This window comes from Odocoileus virginianus, chromosome 11, assembly GCF_023699985.2.
Source record: "Odocoileus virginianus isolate 20LAN1187 ecotype Illinois chromosome 11, Ovbor_1.2, whole genome shotgun sequence".
Classification (NCBI taxonomy): Eukaryota; Metazoa; Chordata; class Mammalia; order Artiodactyla; family Cervidae; genus Odocoileus; species Odocoileus virginianus.
Genome location: NC_069684.1, coordinates 10060691 through 10080914, shown reverse-complemented (window position 1 = coordinate 10080914; position 20224 = coordinate 10060691). Strand labels below are relative to the sequence as shown.

General features: G+C 37.8%; 1 protein-coding gene across 3 annotated transcripts in view; it reads right to left on the bottom strand.

Moving 5' to 3' along the window:
• The window catches only part of RPS6KC1 (ribosomal protein S6 kinase C1), a 203638-nt gene that overhangs the window by 10493 nt on the left and 172921 nt on the right, over nucleotides 1-20224 (bottom strand). For all 3 annotated transcript variants that reach the window (XM_070473923.1, XM_070473922.1, XM_070473924.1), the window contains 2 exons: nucleotides 2926-3008; nucleotides 1764-1859 (listed from right to left, as the gene is read on the bottom strand). In XM_070473923.1, coding sequence (XP_070330024.1) covers nucleotides 1764-1859; nucleotides 2926-3008 — 179 coding nt within the window. The remainder of the gene's footprint in view (nucleotides 1-1763; nucleotides 1860-2925; nucleotides 3009-20224) is intronic.

The window sequence follows — 20224 nt, the reverse complement described above, 5'->3', positions numbered from 1 at the left end:
TACAATATAAATTCTGATAGACAGGAGCAGCACATCTTTATTAATTAATGCAGGGAATTCTATTCTCAATATTTGTCATGATGACTACATCTTTAAGAAAGAGAAACAAACAACAGCAGTTGCTAGCCTTCCTTAAATTAATAGACAAAAAAATACTTTGAATTTAGCTTGCTGTTCTACAACAAATAAGAGGAAAATAGAGGAGGAGCTGTCCTTTCTCTCCATTAGAATGCAATATTTTATGAATCTTTATATTACCTCTTAATACTTGTACAAAGTGTTCAGGGTACTCTCGTCTCGCTATTTTCAACCTAATTATGTTTCTTTTTATTTTACATACTCTGGACAAATGAGTCTTCCTGAAGCGCAACTCTGATCCTTTCACTCTTTGTGCACAAAAACTTCAAATCTCAACTTTTTTACTGAATTAAATGCTATCATCCTCCCCTGGTATTCATGATAAGAGAATCCCAGCTTCTCTTTCCACACTCATTTACTACTATTACTCATCCCTATATTCACCCTGTACTCTAGAGAAACCAAACTTTTGATTTCCCAAATTGAGTCTTTCTGACTCAGTCCTTGCCTTTGTTCAGACTTTTCATTCCACCCAGCTATTCCCCCACATCTAACCCTGCAATGCCAAAATTCTGGCTAAGGCTCCACAAAAATAACACTCACTACACAAAAACTTCCCTAACACCACCACTGCATCAGTTATAACACCTCTTTATCCTGACTTGCCAAAGTATTTTTTAAACCTCTCTGATAGCCTTTATCAAATCCATCTGTGATACAGCTATTTGTGAGTCTCAGGTTTGCAGCTTGTGATACCATGCCTTTATCTATATTTGCTGAATGGAATCAAAATCACTGCCTAAGAAAATACTAGGTAAATCTTTTCTTAACATATTATCCCCTCCTCTTTTTCCGCTCTCTTTTTAACAAATTTTGTTTTCCCTGACTTAAAAAATAATTTATCTTTCATTAAACAAAAACTTTGGTTCTTCATCTTTTTCAAATAAGTTTTCCCTTGATATTTTCCCAAAAGCGTAAGGGATCGCAGTTCTGACAATTCTTGCTGATCTGTGGTGAGTCTGCCATAAAGCTAGACAAGCATTTTAAATGTAGGGAATCAATTTAAGGAGCTCACTAGAGTAAGCCTGCCTCTGGGATACCAAACTTTAATTATCAATAGTCTCTTTTTTCAAAGCCACCAGAAATACAGTAACTGACAGCAATATTCAAGTTCCATGAACAGATCTAAAGTGATTTAACTTAGCAAGATTTTCTACCACTTCTCTCCCAACCAGCCAGGTCCTAAGCTAATCAATATGAATTAAAGTTTTAAAATAGCCATTTATGAAATGTCGAGACTAGCTCTAAGGAAGAAACGCTTCAATAACTTTAAAAAAAAAAGGAAAAAAAAAGAGCCATTCATACATGGTTACAAAATATAAAGCAGCTACAGACAGGCTTAAAAGCAATACTTAAATCTCACGCCTACACAGATATTATGGAACTGACTAAACATTAGCCTGGATTTCAGAAATAAAAAAATGTAATACAACTTTGAACTGTTCTCTCTGACATCACCAATACTTAGATAATAACAGAAGCCTAAAGATACACAGTACTAGTTCTGAATGTGTAATTACTAATGGGTCCTTCTTGCCCAAAACGAATTTCTTTAAGGTTTCAGAGCTGTGGGTTCTGCCAGTTTGCATGGTTGATATTCTTGGCCAATAGGTCAATTAAATTACCTGTTGAATGAGTGAGCGAGCCTCTTCAGAGACACATTCTGGCATGTTCAAAGTGGTGTGAGTATTTATTCCTGCTGGATGGCACTCAACCAGAGTCTGAAACAATCAATCACATACACTTCTTATCCGAAATAACATCATATTCTGTTCCATCACAGGGTTTATAGACAGCAAATACAGACAGCTCAACAACCACCTTCGCCGCAGTGCCCTCTAAGCAGTCTAGGACAAAGGCTATGAGCCTAAAGAACTTCTAACTGGAAAAAAGGCAGTCCTCAAAAATCACATCATAAGCTTATGCCACTTGCCCTTTCTCCTTAAATATAAAGAAAACGGCCCATAATAGAAAGATTCCATTACAGCCAAAACCTAAAACAGGATTCGGTATCTCGAAAATTTTTTAATGTTCTTAAAAACATCCAAAGTTGAGAATTTATTAATACTAATGCTTTATATATGTATAGCACCTTATGGCTCAAATGTATTAATATCTATAGGTGATTTGTATATTTCACAACAATGTTAGGAGCTCAGTATCAACTACATATTTAAGGTAGATGACAGCTTACAAAGGTATGATTGTTTATTTCCTCTATTTTAGTCCCAGGAGGCAATCTGCACAATACTCTATTAGAATCTATTAACTTCAGATATCTTACTTAAAAGATATTGATCAGAGAAAGTATGAATTCTGTACTTAAGTCAGAACAGAGAGGAAAAATTTACAGTATTGAGAAAAAAAATCATGCTACCTTTAATATCTACATTAATTTTCTAAAATGATAATTCCCACCTGATTTCAGACAGGTGTTTAAAACAGAGAATTCTAACAAATCCTTACACAACCCTTACAGGTTTAACTCTGTTAAAACTGAATCACAGAGAAAGAAGAGAAAGAATGTCTAGTCTTATATCTTGCTATGTACTAACACTGTGACATAAGAGAATTTTACTATCAATTTATTCAATGTAATACAATTCTACTTTTTAAAAAATCTGGAATCTTGATAAATTTACATTTTTCTGGTGTCCCATCCCTTTTGATATCAAGGTTTTCTTACTTAGTCCCCAACCTAAAAACTAAAGGCAAGGCTAAATATTCTCAATTTGAAATCAAGGCAGCATCTGGATAAACTTATTAAACCTCCAGGTCACTGCTTACCTTGCCAGTGAGAAGTTCAAAGAGGACAGCACCCAAACTCCACCAATCACAGGCTGCAGTTTCTTCCGTGATCGCTCCAACCTCTAAACACACCAAAAAAGGTGGATATTAAAATTCTAAAGGTCAATTAAACTCTCAAAATTAACATGTATTAGCAAGGTGACCTTTTTAATGCTGAGAGAGCACATACTAAATACTACTGGGCTTTCAAAATTCCTGAAAGTTACTTATCCATTTGGTCACCTACTGTGGTTGCATTTTTTTTTTTTTCTATGCAGTCATATATTAAACTGAGACATTTGTTCTTTAGCTGATAGAGGGACACCTTCAAGATGCTATACTTAAAAGTTACATGAATCTACTAGATCAGCATTTTGCTTAATTTTTCAAATTTGAGAATATACAGTCAACTCTATCTCAGAGGTCATTTTTTGTTTTTGAAATAAAGACTCTAGGTTTCAGAAGGAACTTCAAAAATTATCTAAACCAGTATTAATTACCCTTTGAGTTACAGACCAGAAACCAGAAAGGTGAAATGTCTTGTCCAATGTCATACAGTAAATCAGCAGCAGAACTAAGACCCAGTTTATAGCATCATCCCTCTTCTATATAATCAATTGTTTTCAACTAAAGAAGGAGCATGTGAAATGCAAATTTACTCATTTTGTTATTCAGAAGTACAGACAGATACAATGTTTTAAGCCACAACTGAAACTACTGGCTAAGATAAGGGCTTTTAGAATATCTCCAAATTACAGTTTTATCTGTGTTATCCCTATCTCTCACCAGCACAAGTTCCTGAAATGTAATATAGTTTTCAGGTGTCATCTTTCAGGTTTCTCCACAAATCAGCAATAACTCCTCACTTCACCATTTTTGAGGTTTTTAGCTAACTCATGTTTTGATGTCTTCTTGTCCTTTCCTAATAAGATCCAACTAGTCACTAAGCCTGAATATATCTGCCCTTTCATTTCCATTAGACTGACAAAACATGCTTGCTATTTGTCTGCAGGTAGCCCACAACTCACAATCATGCTGAAAAGGCTTTGTAAGTAGTTAGGTTGGAACTTGGACAATAATAACATATGGAAGACATGCTCAGGTGCCCAGTCTTTTAACGGATACTTAGTGAATCTACTATGTTGGAAATTCAAAAAGATTTGTAATACAGCTTGAGCTTTAAGTCTTAAAGTAAAGGTCTGACACACATCAGAAAAAAGAGTCATTTCTATGCAGACTACTGAAATTACTTCACTGCAGCAACCCTCTTCCTTGTCCCCACCCCATCCTGGGTTGCCAAAGGCCTCCGTTCAGCGACACCCTCCACACTAGCTCCCACCCAGTCCGTCCTCCCCCAGTTTGCTCTCCACCAAATGGCAATCTCTGCTCTCTCACGCAGCTGCTCTCAGCGGGCTGGTAAGAAGAAAACACAGATACTTCACTAACGCAAGTTATTGTGTGAATGACCACAAGTCTCCCAATCCCCTGAGAGCCATTTGCAGTCATGAAATAGCCAATTTGAAAAACTGACAACTACCTTACTATCTGACAACAGAGGTTCAGTTAAACATATATGGCACATCGATGAAATATTACTACATAAGCATTTTAAATGATGTATTCACACAAGGCTGAAGTATGTAAGTAAATGTCTGGATATAGCAAATTTTAAAAAACAAGCTATAAAACAATAGAATCTTAATTTTTAAAATATGTATTTTTTCCTAAGACACTGGTGAGAAAATACAACAAAATATTTTAGTTTTTGCCTCTGGGATGGTGAGATCTTTATTTTCATTCTATACTTACTAACCTACACGAATATCTAAATGGTATAGTTTTAAACATATAGTGAAATGACATGAAAACTTGATTCAGGCTTGCTGGAGCAGGAAAGATGAAGCTACAACAGGTCAGTCCTCCCTAAGAATCTGTATGCCTACAGTTTGCTCTACAACTTTACACTTGAACTTAGCCAAAAGGCTGAGAAGCGATCCTCTACTTTAACGTGTCGTATGATATATTTGAGACAGTGGAGGACTAGGAACGGAGAGTCCTGGCCTAAGAGCCTTGAGGAATTCACTTGATCTCATCCTAACATGAGGATTAGATCTGAGGGCCTCTAGGTTAAATTTAGCTCTATAATCTACAATTCTGACACTTACGGATTTCCTGGAAGGAGATTTTCTTGAGGGACCATTCCTTGGGGGCTCTCATTCAAAGTACTTACACTACCCCTCCCAGATTGAAATACACTACCCCCACCCCCATTCCTGGCATCCACACAGAGAGACACCATCACCTTCAGAAGAGTGCTCTAGAAACTTCGGAAACATTTGGAAAGTAGAAGAAATTTACCACAGCCCTGTCATCATATATAACCTTTTGCACATTTCCCTCTAGCCTAAGGCAGGCAATGGATTATATCACTTACCTATTCAAAATTCTGAAATGGCTTCTCGCTAAACATTCAGTAACATTCAGATGTCTTGCTTAACCAGGCATGTATACATTCAGGTCTCCATAAGGAGGTCTCAACATATTTGATTCATTCAAACCAACACATAAGCAGTACAAACTAGGTCCCTGCTAGGCACTATTGCTCTGCAGAACTCTATGACTTACTATGTTGCTGAAGAATGTGAAGTCAAAGTCAGTTTCCCCCCTAGCAGGGTTAATGGCTTTCTTCTTAAATATCTTGCTCAAGAATATGCTATGTTATTTTCTTTAATCATACAGCAAGGACTATATATCCCTTACTTTTACAAAGGTGTTATATGTTCACAACTCAGGGTCCCAAATTAATGACCAGCCATCTGTTTTGAATGTGGCACCTCCAAGTCTAACTTTCTGTGTATGATTGTTGCTAGTAGGCATGTATTGCAATAATGATAGTTGCAACAATAAAACAGTAGCTAACATCCGCTGACTGCTTACTATATGTAAGGAACTGTAACATTTTATACGAATTATTTAAAATTTCCAAGCATCCTTATGGAGAACTTACTTCGTAGAATGACTTTGGAGAAGAAAGAATACTACGTTTGTGTATTCAAGGGCAGGGGGAGCACCTGACCCCATCAGCTCAGATCAGGTTGTGAAAATCAGACACGTGTTGGAGGGTCTAACAGCAGGCCCCGAGGAGCTCTACACCAGAATCACACCCCGAGCCTCTGCTCACAAAGGTTTCCTGTCACAGCTGAGCAAAGGGTCACTGGGGTGAGTCTTCGCAAGGTAACCAATGGCTAATAAAATTTATAAAGGGACCTTTCAAATTCAGCTAAGGTCCAAAGTGCCATCACCAGTGCAGCCTAGACGCCCAAACACTATGTGTTTGCCTGCTCCCCAGATCACTGCTAGGAAGGGGACTGGGGGTGAAAGGTGTTACCACGTGTGCGGGCGGGGCGGGGGGTGGGGGCACTCCTGATGCTACCATAAGCGCAGTGCATCTTCCTGAGCATCAAAGATTTTTACACGTGAGAGGGGGCAGGATGTTGTTTTATTATTAAAAGAAACACAGACCCATCATGGAACAGAATATAAACCTTGCATGGATTTGCAAGATAAAAAGACTTCAAAGCAGCGTCAGGATCATGTGACTAGTCTCAGAGGCCCCCATCTCATCCCACCTGTACAGTCAGAAATACCTGGACAGAAAAGTCTGACAGGCACTTCAGGAGACAGGCAAGGTGCTAGCCTCTACTGGTTTTCTGCAATCTCGCTCAACTAAGGCGTCTAAGAACAAGGTTCACTGGTTTTTATGCTGCTCTGAAATCCCTCACAATTTTCTGCCTGAGTCCTTAACAGGTAGGTAACAACCAACATACCACTTCAAAACGAGCCTCAGTCTGAGTGTGAGACAACGCAGACAGTAGCAAGAGACCCAGACAGGCCCTGAAGCCAATTACCTCCCACTTTCAATGGGCTCACTGTCCGGTCCAGGATGCGCTACGCGGCACCTCACATGACCGCTGGCGACACTCTAGCACCATCGACCTTGGTCTCCTTCATCTACTCCCCATTTCTTTTCCCATCTTTCCACGATCTTGCCCTCCTCTTTCTTCCACAGACGGCCTGCTTCTTCTCCCCTCCTCTAATTCTCTCTTTCCTCCCCTCACCCTTGGCCACCATTGGTTAAGCGGAATTTCTAAAGCACTTGAGCCTAAAGAAACTACTGAAACCCCAATCTAAGAAAAACTGCACCTGAAAATCTGGAGGCAGCTAAGCTGAATATCATCTTTAATCTGACTGGACTAATAAATAAAGACAGCAACTTTGAAAAGTTAATTTTTTTCTCATGAAAACCTGGAAAAAGACACTAAACAATTTTAAATCCATCCCCTTAACAATGCAGCTTGAACCACTTCAAAATGAGTTTATATTAAGCAGGGATTCATTAATTAATGTGAAATTGACATCATAACCAACTGTCCTTGATTTTAATAGATAACTCTGAACTACAACAAAGAGCTTTGTATTTAGATAGGATACAAAGAACTTTCCAATGGCTAGAAAGTGAAAGTGAAAGTGAAGTCGCTCAGTCGTGTCTGACTCATAACGACCCCACGGACTGCGGCCTACAAGGCTCCTCCGTCCATGGGATTTTCCAGGCAAGAATACTGGAGTGGGGTGCCACTTCCTTCTCCAGGGGGCTCTTCCCGACCCAGGGATCGAACCCCACTCTCCAGCGTTGTAGACAGACGCTTTACCGTTGGAGCCACCAGGGAAGTCCAGTGGCTAAGAAAATGTAAATGTTGGAACAACTGGAAGCAGAGAGTTATAAAGTTTCTCCTTTAGGGTTTTAAAATAGAATCTCGCTTTCTTTTAATAAACAGAATAAAAGATTTTGGTTGTCTTTTTAACATTCCTTATAGATCAATAATTCTTAGATTAAAAATTTAATACACTCTGAAATCTCATTGCCAAAAAGAAGACTGAGGTTGTGCAACTGTCAAAACTAATACTCTAAGACTGCTTATTTCTAAAGTCTATACAAAATTTCAAGCATTAAACAAGAGTACCGATTCATATATAAAACTACATGATAGCTACTACAAACACAAGGTAAGTAGGTATGCATATCTAACATCAAACACAGAGAATATAAAGAAATATCAAATAAATCTGTGAGGCTTCTATTAAAAGCTCTTCTATTCGTATATTCTTTTAAAGTATAACATAGTAAAGCTGAGAAATTCCTTTAAACTCCCACCTTGAATGTTTAAAATCTCGGGGGGGGGGGGAGCAGAAAAAAAAATTTAAAGGATAAATTCTACCACTGCTTTGTCAATTTTCAAAATATCTTCCCTATAAAAACCCAATGTGTTCAGTTTCCATGCAGACCCCTCCCCCGACACTACATCCTGTATTTGCAGACTGCAGGGTGGCTGAGCAGTCTCCCTAGTCTCCATAAGTATGGCAGGGCTACAGGCATTGAGCAAAGGGATGGGGGCGTGGGAGGGTGGAGGAAGTAAACTATTTCCTACAGAAAAAAAACAAATCCTCAGGTTATTCCCATGAAAACTCAAAAAGAGATAGTGATAGCAAAGGATGCTGGATTTTTGTCTTCCAGTCAAAGAAATGTACTGATGGGGTTCTAGTTCTGCTACTGTTTGAGCCTGGCTGGGTATTTCAGCTTCTCTGAAAATGATGACAGCCAGACTTCTAACATTCTTTCTACCTGTAATTTTATGATCCTGAAAGTGTTTTCAAAAGCACTCATGAGCTTTTCTCATAACTTCTCTCTCCATTAACCTAAGACGCCCAGAGAGCGGGATTCTGCTACAATGAGCCAGCGTTCTGCAGTCTTTCTTCTCCTTTCTCTCCAGTGACTCTCCCTTTCCCGAGACCTGATGGTGAGCGAAATGAGTCTGTGTCACTAAATCTAACCGCCATCATCACTTAAGGTAATGGAGACACAAGCTCAGCTCCAGATTTCAACTCATCCAAATTTTTTGGAGGACAGCAAATATCTAAGAACTCTTTAGTAAAATTCTAGAACTCCCATTTTAGCCCTAACAATCCTCATAGCCTAACAATGTAAAATCTCACTGATTCACACTAATGTTTCAAACTACCAAAATTCACAGGTGAAATAACAAGTTTAAATAAAGCAATAAAGATATCACAAGTAAAACAACAAATTTAAATAAAACAATAAAGATATCACAACATAAAAACGTGCCTTGTTTACCTCTGTTTCACTCATGTTTAACTCACAGAACACTTCAACAAGCTAGGATATTTTTCAGAAAAATAATGCTACTTTAGTAACCCATATTGTCAAAAGGCTTGCTAAAATAGAATAAGAGTTTTATAGTCCTTATGATAGTCAGAGTTTACTGTCTCCTTCTTACAATAAAAAATAATAATGTTAACCTGACCCCAAAACTGTGTTATAAGCAGCCTCACTCCAGAAAAGTAAAAAAGCAGAAACTCTGGACCCAGGAGACAAAAAAAAAAATCTCTATGTGTATGAGAGGTGAAGGGAAAGACGCAAAGTATACACTCTTAGACTACATGAAGTCTGAGACACTGGAGAGACCAGGTGATCCCAACATTACTGAAATCACAACATGTACTATCTACCGACCCAGGCCCTGCCTTTTAGGGCTACACGGTTGAAGCCACGTGGATCTGTCAAAGACATGACTCAAAAAGAACTGTAGATAATACTAAGCGAGAAATTGTACAGAAACTTTTAAAAGCTAGAAAACGTGTCTCAAAACCAAGCTTTAAAAATGAACACCAACCTTCCTATAAAGGTTTATGATGAAGGAACTACCTTGCATTTAAAGTAACTATGAATTCCCAGATTTAGAATTTACTTTTCTTTAGGAGACATTACTGCTATGGTGCTTGATAAAGAAGGGAGTCTGGTATTCCGCATTTAGGCTTTGATGAATTTGTTAAGGCACATTTTCAGACTGGTGACGTCACTTGATTCTGTTCCCTGGTTTTTTCCACTAAGGGAGATCCACACATCATTGCATCCTTCTCCTTACCTCTACTGATAACAACAAATAGCTACTTACCCGCATTCCAAAAATACTGAGAGACAATTCCTTGACTTCCCTCTGGCAGTATGTTCTGCTGCTGCTCTCTTTCATTCACAATATGATAGGAAATACAGTAAGTTCACATACAAAGAAATTCTATTTAAATTTAGAGTATTTAAATATCTCTCCCAAACTCTTTCCCTTAACTACACTTCTTTTTAATAAATAGAATCTTAGATGCTTCATTTCTCTTCACTCTTGAAGTTACAGTAATTGTGGAACTGTTATTAAGAGGTCACATAAAACTCAATGAAAAAGCAACTATTGTTGCAAATAAAGTATTTATATAATAGTAAAATTAAGCCAATATTTAGATTCTAAAAGAATTAGTTACATAAATGATGGAGCACTTGATCCAAATATCAAAATTATGGAACAATTTTAAAGGCATACATCTATAGAATATATTAAAATGATAATCAGTAGTAAGTATACTTTGAGGGGAGGTGGCGGGGGGGTGGGGGTGGTGGTAAATGCAGTTCTCTAATGTCACAGGATTTTCTTCCCAAAACAATTCTTTAAATTTTGACACTAATTATGACTCAAGGACTCCAAGTCTCTCTCTTAGAGAAAAAAAGGTAAGAAAAATATAGAAGCTTTCAGAATAAAAGAGAGATCTTTGGTGAATAAGACAATATAAAAATTAAGCCACATTCTTACAAAACTTAAAATTAAGCACCACATACACTTTTACAGTATCAAAAAAAAAAAAAAAAAAGCTGTGGTGTTTAGATTTTCCATAAATTCTGTAAGTGTTCAGTAAAATTTAAAAGAAATAGTTTGTTAACTTTCTTCCAAAGGAGTCAGACTTCCTTAATGGCCTTAGACAGAAATTTTTATTTTAATGTGATCAATCATCAGTGATATATGTGAACCAGGGAAAAGAATATCTTTCTTCTGCAATGAGCGTTCCATGTCAGCTAGAGCATGGAAACATTAGTCCTGTGTTTCTACACAGACAGTCTTTCCCTGCAGCATCTGTTGCTAATTGAAAGGAACTAGAATTACAAAATTCTAGTCAATTTCTCTCACCAGCTCTTGCTGTGTATAAAGATTTTCTATGCAGGGGCTGAGCATTAGTCTTCCACTACAGATAATGACTATAGAGCTAAAAGAAACATGGAAGAAAACATTTCTTTTTTCTTTATATAGCCAACAATACATGGAACTAAACTGTGAGAAGAGGGACAGCTACGCATATCTTTTGTTAGCTTGGTAAATTACAATTCTGTAAAGGTAACTATTCACCTCTAAAGTCTATTAGCGTCCTAGTTAACTAACTGTGTATGTCCACTGTTTGGGCTGTCTCTTCACACAGATCTTCAAAAGTAACTGTCAATACCAAACCAAATATGTCTTATTTCTAGCTCTGAGGCACAGTACCTGGCACACAGACAGCACATTAATAAATGTGTGTTGAACTATCTCCACCTTGTGTTTTGTAGCACGATGCATTCAAAACACCTGCAAAGAATGCATTGCATGCATTTTCTTTAAGTCTCATTGAGCACAGAGATCTACAGCAAGTCTTTCTGCATCTTTCATGTGGTAGGCCAGAAAGTTTTAAACATTATCTAAAGCATCACTCTGGCTGCTGGATGAAACCCAGATTAGAACAAGGTAGAAATGGAGGTCAGTGAGCTAAGGACTGCAATAGTCCCGGGAAGAGATGATGGTGGCTTAAAGAGGGGCAGTCACGTGTACGCCCTCCAGGGCTCCCCTCTGCAGAGTGTGACTGCTACAGTCTGCCCTGGCATGGATGGCATGTGGTAAGGAGAAGGAACTGAAAGCCCTGGGAGCAGGAAGAAGCAGAACTGGCAAGTAAACTGAGCTTTCCTCTGCCCCCATTCAATGGAAGGAATCTAGACACAATGACATGAAATGTGCTGCAAATGGGTAAGCTGGAGATAATCCCTAACTAGAGCCTGGAATCCCTACCTAGAAATCTGCATTTCCTAGCCCACCCTTTCAAATTGGCATCTTGCTCCTTTTTTATTTAATAAAGTTCCATCTGTATTTCAGAAAATGTAAGCTGCCCAGTTATCTGGTTCCATACTCCATAAAGTCCTTCAACATTGTACTCAACTGATTATTCAAATACTTTACTGTCAAGTAGAGTGTATGACCCACTTAAAAGTCGCTGCTGTTGCATCCCTCGGACTCATTCGAGTGTCACCAGAGAAGACCGATGCTGGGGGCTGGCACTTTGCAGAGGGGAGAGTTTGCAGCGGCCGAGCTCTGTGCCTCTCCTCGTGCCTCTGGTGATGCGAGGAAGGCAGGGCTCCTGCCCTCACTTGGCTCATCCCAGTCTCTAGCCTTGCTTCCTACCAGCACCAGACTAATTCGGGTGATTTCCAGGTAATCGAGTGATATGAACCCTGGGCCCTGGGTTGTGCTGCGGAGACCCGAACGTAAGTAACACAGCACACTAAGACAGTTCAGGTGAGGTCTGACAGAATTCTGCTTCTCTCACTGCCCACATTTTAATTCCTTGTCGTCGCGGTGACCTGGCAACCATGGTCTGAGCTTTTACACAATTATCTGCACAACTTGGGTCAGGACTCCTTGATTTAACTAGATGCAGCATTCCAGAGCCAAAAATTACTTGTTCAAGGAAGTTTATACGTACCGTTACTACAGCATTTTCTTGTGAGATAAAATAAGAAACAGGTAACTACCGATGACTTCTGGTTGACTGACTGATTCTAATTCTGAGCTCTGTACAGTCCTGCTTTCTGAACTCTCACCCTGCATTTCTGGGAGGAAAAAACCAACGGCACGCTCCACTTTCCACAGATCATATCACAACAACTCCGTGCTGAAGAGCCATCAGGTGTCACAGTGTTACCCAACCAAAGCCATTACAGCTGACTGACGAGAAAAAGGCTAACTGGAAACTGTGACTATGACAGGCTCGGTCTTCCGTCTCCCTGCTGGCTCCGCTGCTGTGTTAGGCAAGCAGAGCTACATGCACTGCTATGAAGGGAGCCTCAGGAATTCTACTTGCTTTATCATCAATTTTTTAAAAGCTTGGGATTTTTAAACATTTATTTGAAGGAAGTATTTATGAATAACTGTTTAGAAGGCATCAGACCTGGTTACTTCCTGGCGATTCAAACTGACAAGATTTTATCTTATAAAAATTGAAGCTTTGGTCAAAGCAGCTTGCCAGGAGTTCTGGTGTATAATGTTGAACTCAGCTTTCATCTTTGTGTTAAATATCAGGAGTAAAAGACAGTTCCCCGTCTTCTTCAAAATAATGTGGCGGTGAGGCCAATTAACTGAACAATTTCCGAAAACACATTTGGTCTTAAAATTAAGAAGCATTACAACGCAGCTATTATTTAAAACCATTTAAGTATCTAATCTCATGTTCCTCTTCTAAAAAAGAAATTTGTCTAAGATCATAAAGAGAAAGATTAGGAGGAAATAAGAGATGAAAATTAACTTTCTTTTAATAATCTAAAGCTTGAAGTAAACCCCTTATTCCCCAATATCAGGTAGTTCTAGGAAATGGACAGAGACATTGTTTTTACACAGAAGAGGTGAAATATAGTATCAATTCGTTTACCCTTATCAATTCTCTAGTTCTAATAGCTAAAGAATTTCTTCTCTTGAGAGGGACTAATAAATTATTTACTTAAGTGCCAAATAACAAGGACTAAACACTCTATTACTTTGTCTCATTTTTACCACTAGATCCAAATCACATTCTGATCTGATGAGAAGTATGGTTTCAGAATGAGTTTATTTAGAGGTGAAGGTGACTGGCCCATTATTAAGGGATTCATGAGGGCTTCAGGATACACCCTGCCTAGGGATCAATCCCAAGGTTCCAGACCCTCAAACGTACAAAAGTGAAAGTGAAAGTCGCTCAGTCATTTCTGACTCTTTGTGACCCCCATGGACTATACAGTCCATGGAATTCTCTACGCCAGAATACTGGAGTGGGTAGCCGTTCCTTTCTCCAAGGGATCTTCCCAATCCAGGGATCGAACCCAGTTCTCCTGCATTGCAGGTGGATTCTTTACCAGTGGAGCCACAAGGGAAGCCCAAGAATACTAGAGTGGGTAGCTTATCCCTTTTCCAGCAGATCTTCCCGACCCAGCAATTGTACCAAGGTCTCCTGCATTGCAGGCGGATTCTTTACCAACTCAGCTCTCTGGGAAGCCCAACATACATAAAGTAACCCTTTAATCTTCTTTCCATCAGAAAGTTCTTACCCTCCTGGACACGGTTAATTAAGACTTAGGTTGACTTGAACCTCTTTTTGCTTAACCTAATATACTCAGGGCACATTGACGGGGGTGGAATGTGCTGATGGAGAGAATTTTCCTCATGTAAAATATCCACTGTTCTATGGCAAACTTGAAAAGATACTGCTTCTCTCAAAGACGATATAGATTTAGCTTTATAACACTGGGAACTAAAGGCAAAAGATTAAAAGTACTTGCTAATCATTCGAGGAAAACATTAAAACATTTACTATGTACAAGAGAGCTACCGTTGAAGTTTTGCTTAAGGGTAAATCAAACAAAAGAGCTTCTGTTTGAAACATGACGTTTAAATATTAACCACAGATATTTCACTCTTTTAAAATTACTTCTATGGCTCCCTCTTGCCTTTTTCTTCCTTTTCCTATGGGGTGGAAGACTACACCAGAAATACAGCCATACTTCCTGGTTATAACATTATTATTTCAAAATATACATCTATATTCGTCTGCTTTCTCTATCAACTTCACAGGCTTAAAATTAGATTCCTCACTCATGGTGAAGTTACCTAGGACCCAGAAATTCTGAGATCTAAATGAGTCTTCTTTTAGACAACTTTGTTAAAAATCTTGGCATTTATATTTCACACTACTCAAGAGCTGTCTTGGCTTTTTTCCTCCAAATGAAAATATTTTCCATAAACTCCTCATTTCCATATTGCATATCATTTATGTACAAATGATATATGAGTAAAAACAGAATACTTAGAAAGTCCTCCAAGTGAAATAATTTTTTAACTTACTGATGTTAGACAAGAAATCAGTATTTATTCCTTAGGGAAAAAGTTCTTGCCTTAATAAGATGGACTCCAATTTTGACTAAATTTTGTATAAGAAGGCTATTAGATCATCTGACATCTGGCATCTTCTCAATATTCAATAAATCTACTTTGGGCAGATATATGATAAAGCAAATATTAATATTATAGGATATTAAATGCAGAATCTAGGTGACAGATAAATATGGATGTACAATTCTTCCAACTTTTCTGTATGTTTGAAATTTTTTCAAAATATAATGTTAAGAAAGAAGTTTTTAAAAATCTATTTCACTACTGATAAATTAAGGCCTACAAAGTCTTAAATACCTTGCCTAAGCATGCAATGAGTTAATGGCTGATTTCAGAATACTGAGTTTTGATAATTCTCAATTCCATTGTAATATTCTAAATCTTAAACCTATGATGCCCTCATGGTATTTTAAACCATCCATGGTCTGAGTCTTAGATCTGATTATCAAATATATAACTGTCACACAGAACACCATGCTTAAAAGGCAACTAATCGTGTGTAAAGCATGCTTATGGAGAAAGGCAGGAGAGACTATGCCCCCAAAATATATTCATGGATTATTTGACAATAATCAGGCAAGAGCAAAGAGAGGTAGTAAATAAATGTCATGCTCTAAAACTGAATTTTGCAGATAGTTTTCAGCATGGTTTTTCTATGTTTCACTTTTCACTGTCAGCTGTGAGCTGTTTCCAAGTGTGAAATCGCCTAAGAGAGGAAGCAAAGCTGTCATTTGACATCTGGGAGCGTGGAGATTGGGCTGTGGTAAAAAGCACTTTGGACTTCTTCAATTTACACACACACTGACGTATAAATTCTCAAGTGTGAAAAGAATTCAATGAGAAATATCAATGTAAATCTCAAGCATTTATAAAGGCTCATAATAGGGTTGAAAATAAAGGTGAAGGACTCGCTGATAGGATACCATATCAACTTGTTAAGACTAGGACTAGAATGGGAAACTTAAGTGATTATGTTAGCATAAAAACTAACATATAAACAAATTTTACTTTATTAAACTAGATTAAACTTCCAAATCCAGTCTTTTGTGTTTTTATGTGCTTACTATTCTTAGGACAATTTTCTAGCTGCTTTTTTACGATGAAAGATGAGACCGCTAAGAAAAAAATACTGGTAAAAGAAAAAAAATGCTTTTTTGACATTTTATTTTTTCTCTATATTTAAAATACTGTAACAAAAATTTTAGTCTGTATTATGATAAGCTAATAGCTCCAGTGATAAAGCACATAAAATCTTTTACATAAATCTGTGTTTGTAGGTATGTATATATAAACAGAAATAAAACCAGAGTAACTATAAGGAAGCCCTCTGGAGAAGAATAACCAATTAACTCCAGTTTTTCTGTAATACTCCAGATTACCCTAAAATCTCTCGTAACAAAAAACAGGAGACTGGTGCATGGCAGAAACCAACACAATACTGCAAAGCAATCCTCCCTCAATTAGAGACGAGTAAGTTTAAAAAAATAGGGGAATCTGTCTAGACGTCTCTTAATAAATATCTAAAACTCTCCTCAGATGTGAACTAGATAGTGTTCTATTTATATTGTCACGCTGTAAAATCTATCCCCACTTTGGGGACTATTTCTTCACTCTTTCTTTTCCTGAACTCTGCTCTGTGTTTCTACAGTATGAAAGGAACCCATTTGCCATGAATGATGTTTATTTAAAATAAAACCTTTCTAGAGAATCATCCTGGATAATCTAAGGATACAAAGTGAATATAAAAGGAATGGCTTCTACTCTGAAAACAGGGCTGGGTTTGATCAGTGAATTCGTATTCTCAAGACCCTCTTGATGGGCCTGCAGCTGCACCCATTTATTTGCTGGCTTTTTCACAGATGTAGACAGAGAAAGCGCCATGGTTTTTGTCTTTTTGTTGTTGGATTTATTTTCTTTAACATAAAAAAGTGACAACTTTTTTAAGTTCTTCGTTTCACTGTAGAAACTTGTGAACATCGGACATCCTTGGTGGTATATACACATCGTGGAAGTAACTACGACTTTTTAAAATCTAAGATCTCAAAGTTGGCAGAAACTATACTTAAATAACAGAAGGTGATCATTTGCATTTCAAAATTTATCTATCTTGCTTTTCCCCTCAATTAGACCAAAACATGTTGATTCACAGGTTTCTCTGTGTGTGTTTTCTTTTTTAAACTTATTTATAGAGCAGAATAATGGCCCCCTGCTAGTTTGGCATTTGCTCAAGTTTCTGTCGAATCTGTTACCGGAAAATTTTCTCAAAATATAAAGGCACATCATCCACAAGATAAAAAGATACACTGCTGATATTATAGAGTACAGGGCAGGTGGACAATGTTTTTAGGACAAATGTGTGATAAGGATTCCCAGGAGGGAGGAGTGGTGAGGGAGAGGCTGCGTGCTGTTTAAACAGAAGTGAGTCGTTCTCATCACAATCTTCTGATCACTTTACTTTCTAACCAAACATCAGCTGCTTAGCGTGCTTCAGAGTTACTTGGACAATAATACTAAGGTCAGAGCTGGGAAACAGGAGGGAAAGGGGGACATGGGAGAAGTACTTAAACCCTTAGTACTACAAGGGGCAGATCAAAAGATAACTTAGTACTCTATGTCCCCGTGTGTTCACTGATTCGTGATTTTAACCATTGAAACATTAGCTTCTTATCACTGCTTTCACCCCTCTGAGAAGAGGAGCAAAGTCTACTTGTATTTTTATCAGCAGCACTGCTATTCAGTTTTGAAAGAAACAGTAAATCACAAATTTTTGCTCCTTATGAATGCAATTCCCCTTCATTATAAGCAATGGGCAGGAGTACACAAACTTAACTCTGAGTTCTGCAACTCTAGGTTTCAAATCATCTAAACTAGAACACCAGCATTACTTTTCAATTAAGGCCATTACTGATCTGAGTTTTATCCTATTGGTAAAACAAATTAATAGGTCCAAGGAATGAAGAGACTTGTCACATTGTTCAATATATGCCACAATACTATAACACTTTTGTAACTCACAAAGCTTTAAAGTGCAATTCTTTTATGTAAATAATTAAAACAAAGCCCTTCTTCAGACAACAGCTTTTTTCAAATGTTAGTGAAGGACAACCTAGATGATGACAGCAAAAATCCATTAATGGTAGACTGCCACCTGCTGGTAAACTTTGGGAATTGTGATTTCTGGGAAAAGGCTTAAAAATTAGAACTTGGAAACCGATCTGTATTAAATTCAGTACACAAAACTGTATTCAGCCAAATACAAAGCCGAAAGTATGTACCTGCTGATGAACGTCATATGGTTTTGTTCCACATATATTAGAATTCTCAGGGGGTCAACATGCTCTGGATGTTAAGCATGTCTGTACTTTGAAGAAAAATAATCTGCTAGAAAGCCAAAGTACAACCCTACAGATAGTTTTCAACAAGAAAGTGAGAAGAAAAATAGGAAGAAAAGAGTCAGTTATAAACATTAAACTACTCCACAAACATCCGGTTTTGATGTGAGGTTTATACTACACTTAAGGATTTAACAGGTTTTACTGAAAAAAAAAAAAAAAAAAAAAAAAACCTCCCAGATTTAATGTTGACCCTAAATCCATGAATATGAGCAAACTCTGGGAGATAGTGAAGGACAGAGAAGCCTGGCATGCTGCAGTCCATGGGGTCGCAAACAGTCAGACACAACTTAGCTACTGAACAACAATAAAACCTTGAAATTCATTATATTAACATATATACTTATATACATTGGTACCTAAAATACTATTTATTATCAAATTAGATAAGGGGGAAGTCTGTCAAAAATAAACCAGATAACCATAATAAAGTGATTTCTATGAAATTTTTTTGTTATCCCATTAACTAAATCATACTAATAAGATCAAAAGTCAGCATAATACTATCTATTTGTGAGAAACAAAAAAAATGTAGGCAGGCTCTATTGCCCTTAGGAAGAAACAAAATTAAACAATCCTAATTTGGGGGACAAAAGAGAAAAGAAGAGTATAACAGTAAGAAGAAAATCTAAATCATTGTTTTCAGGAAATAGTTTGAGGATATCTGCTTGGCATATTGAAACACTTTTCTATTTCCCAATAAAGAAATAATTCTTAGCAATGAAAATTATAACTAAAAACAATATAGCTCTTTCAATCCTAATTATAATCATTTCCCATTATGCAGGGAAACAATGTTAGCATCAACAAAATGCTGGTTTGCTAGTAAGCATTAAGTATTGTATTAATCAACAACTAAGCAGATCATGTCAGTACAATCAGCTTGAACCTCCTTTGAAAGCCAGAGCAGTGATGAGTAAGACAACTTTGGCTGCTCAAAGGGGATGAAAGTGAAAGTGAAAGTCGTTCAGTTGTGTTCGACTCTTTGCAACCCCATGGACTACACAGTCCTTGGAATTCTCCAGGCCAGAATACTGGAGTGGGGAGCCTTTCCCTTCTCCAGGGGATCTTCCAGATCCAGGAATCGAACCCCGGTCTCCCCCACTGCAGGCGGATTCTTTACCAGCTGAGCCACAAGAGAAGCCCAAGAATACTGGCGTGGGCAGACCATCCCTTCCCCAGCAGATCTTCCGACCCAGGGATCGAACCGGGGTCTCCCCCACTGCAGGCAGATTCTTTACCAGCTGAGCTATGAGGGAAGCCCACACTAGGCAAAAGGCTAACAAACTTTGGATTCAAACACAGCCCCATCTGCACTGATGACAGAGAAAGTAGTTCAAACCCAATTCATATGCTTAAGAGACCTGTAATTATCAGCAAAGGACCTAAGACCCCCAGAAATAAGTCTCTTAATTTGTAGAAAACAAAGATAATACAGTAAGAGAAACCTGTTGGGTCAGATATTTGGTTATTTCAAAACAAGAAGAATATGCTTCCTAAAATTTCTCAAATATGGAAAGAATTCCTTAAAATCTGTTCTAAAACGTCAGGATGGCTCATCACTGAAGTCACAAGATTGGTTGTTTTTTTTGTAATTTCAAATTTCATCCACTGTTAGCCTTAGGGATTTTATTGTTTTATCATGTGCTTCTCACATCGTAACAATCAAATGATCCATTTGAAGAGGTTCAGGAGGGCTTCCCTGGTGGTCCAGTGGTTAGGAATCTGCCTTGCAATGCAGGGGACAGAGGTTCAACCCCTGGTAGGGGAACTAAGATTCCACAG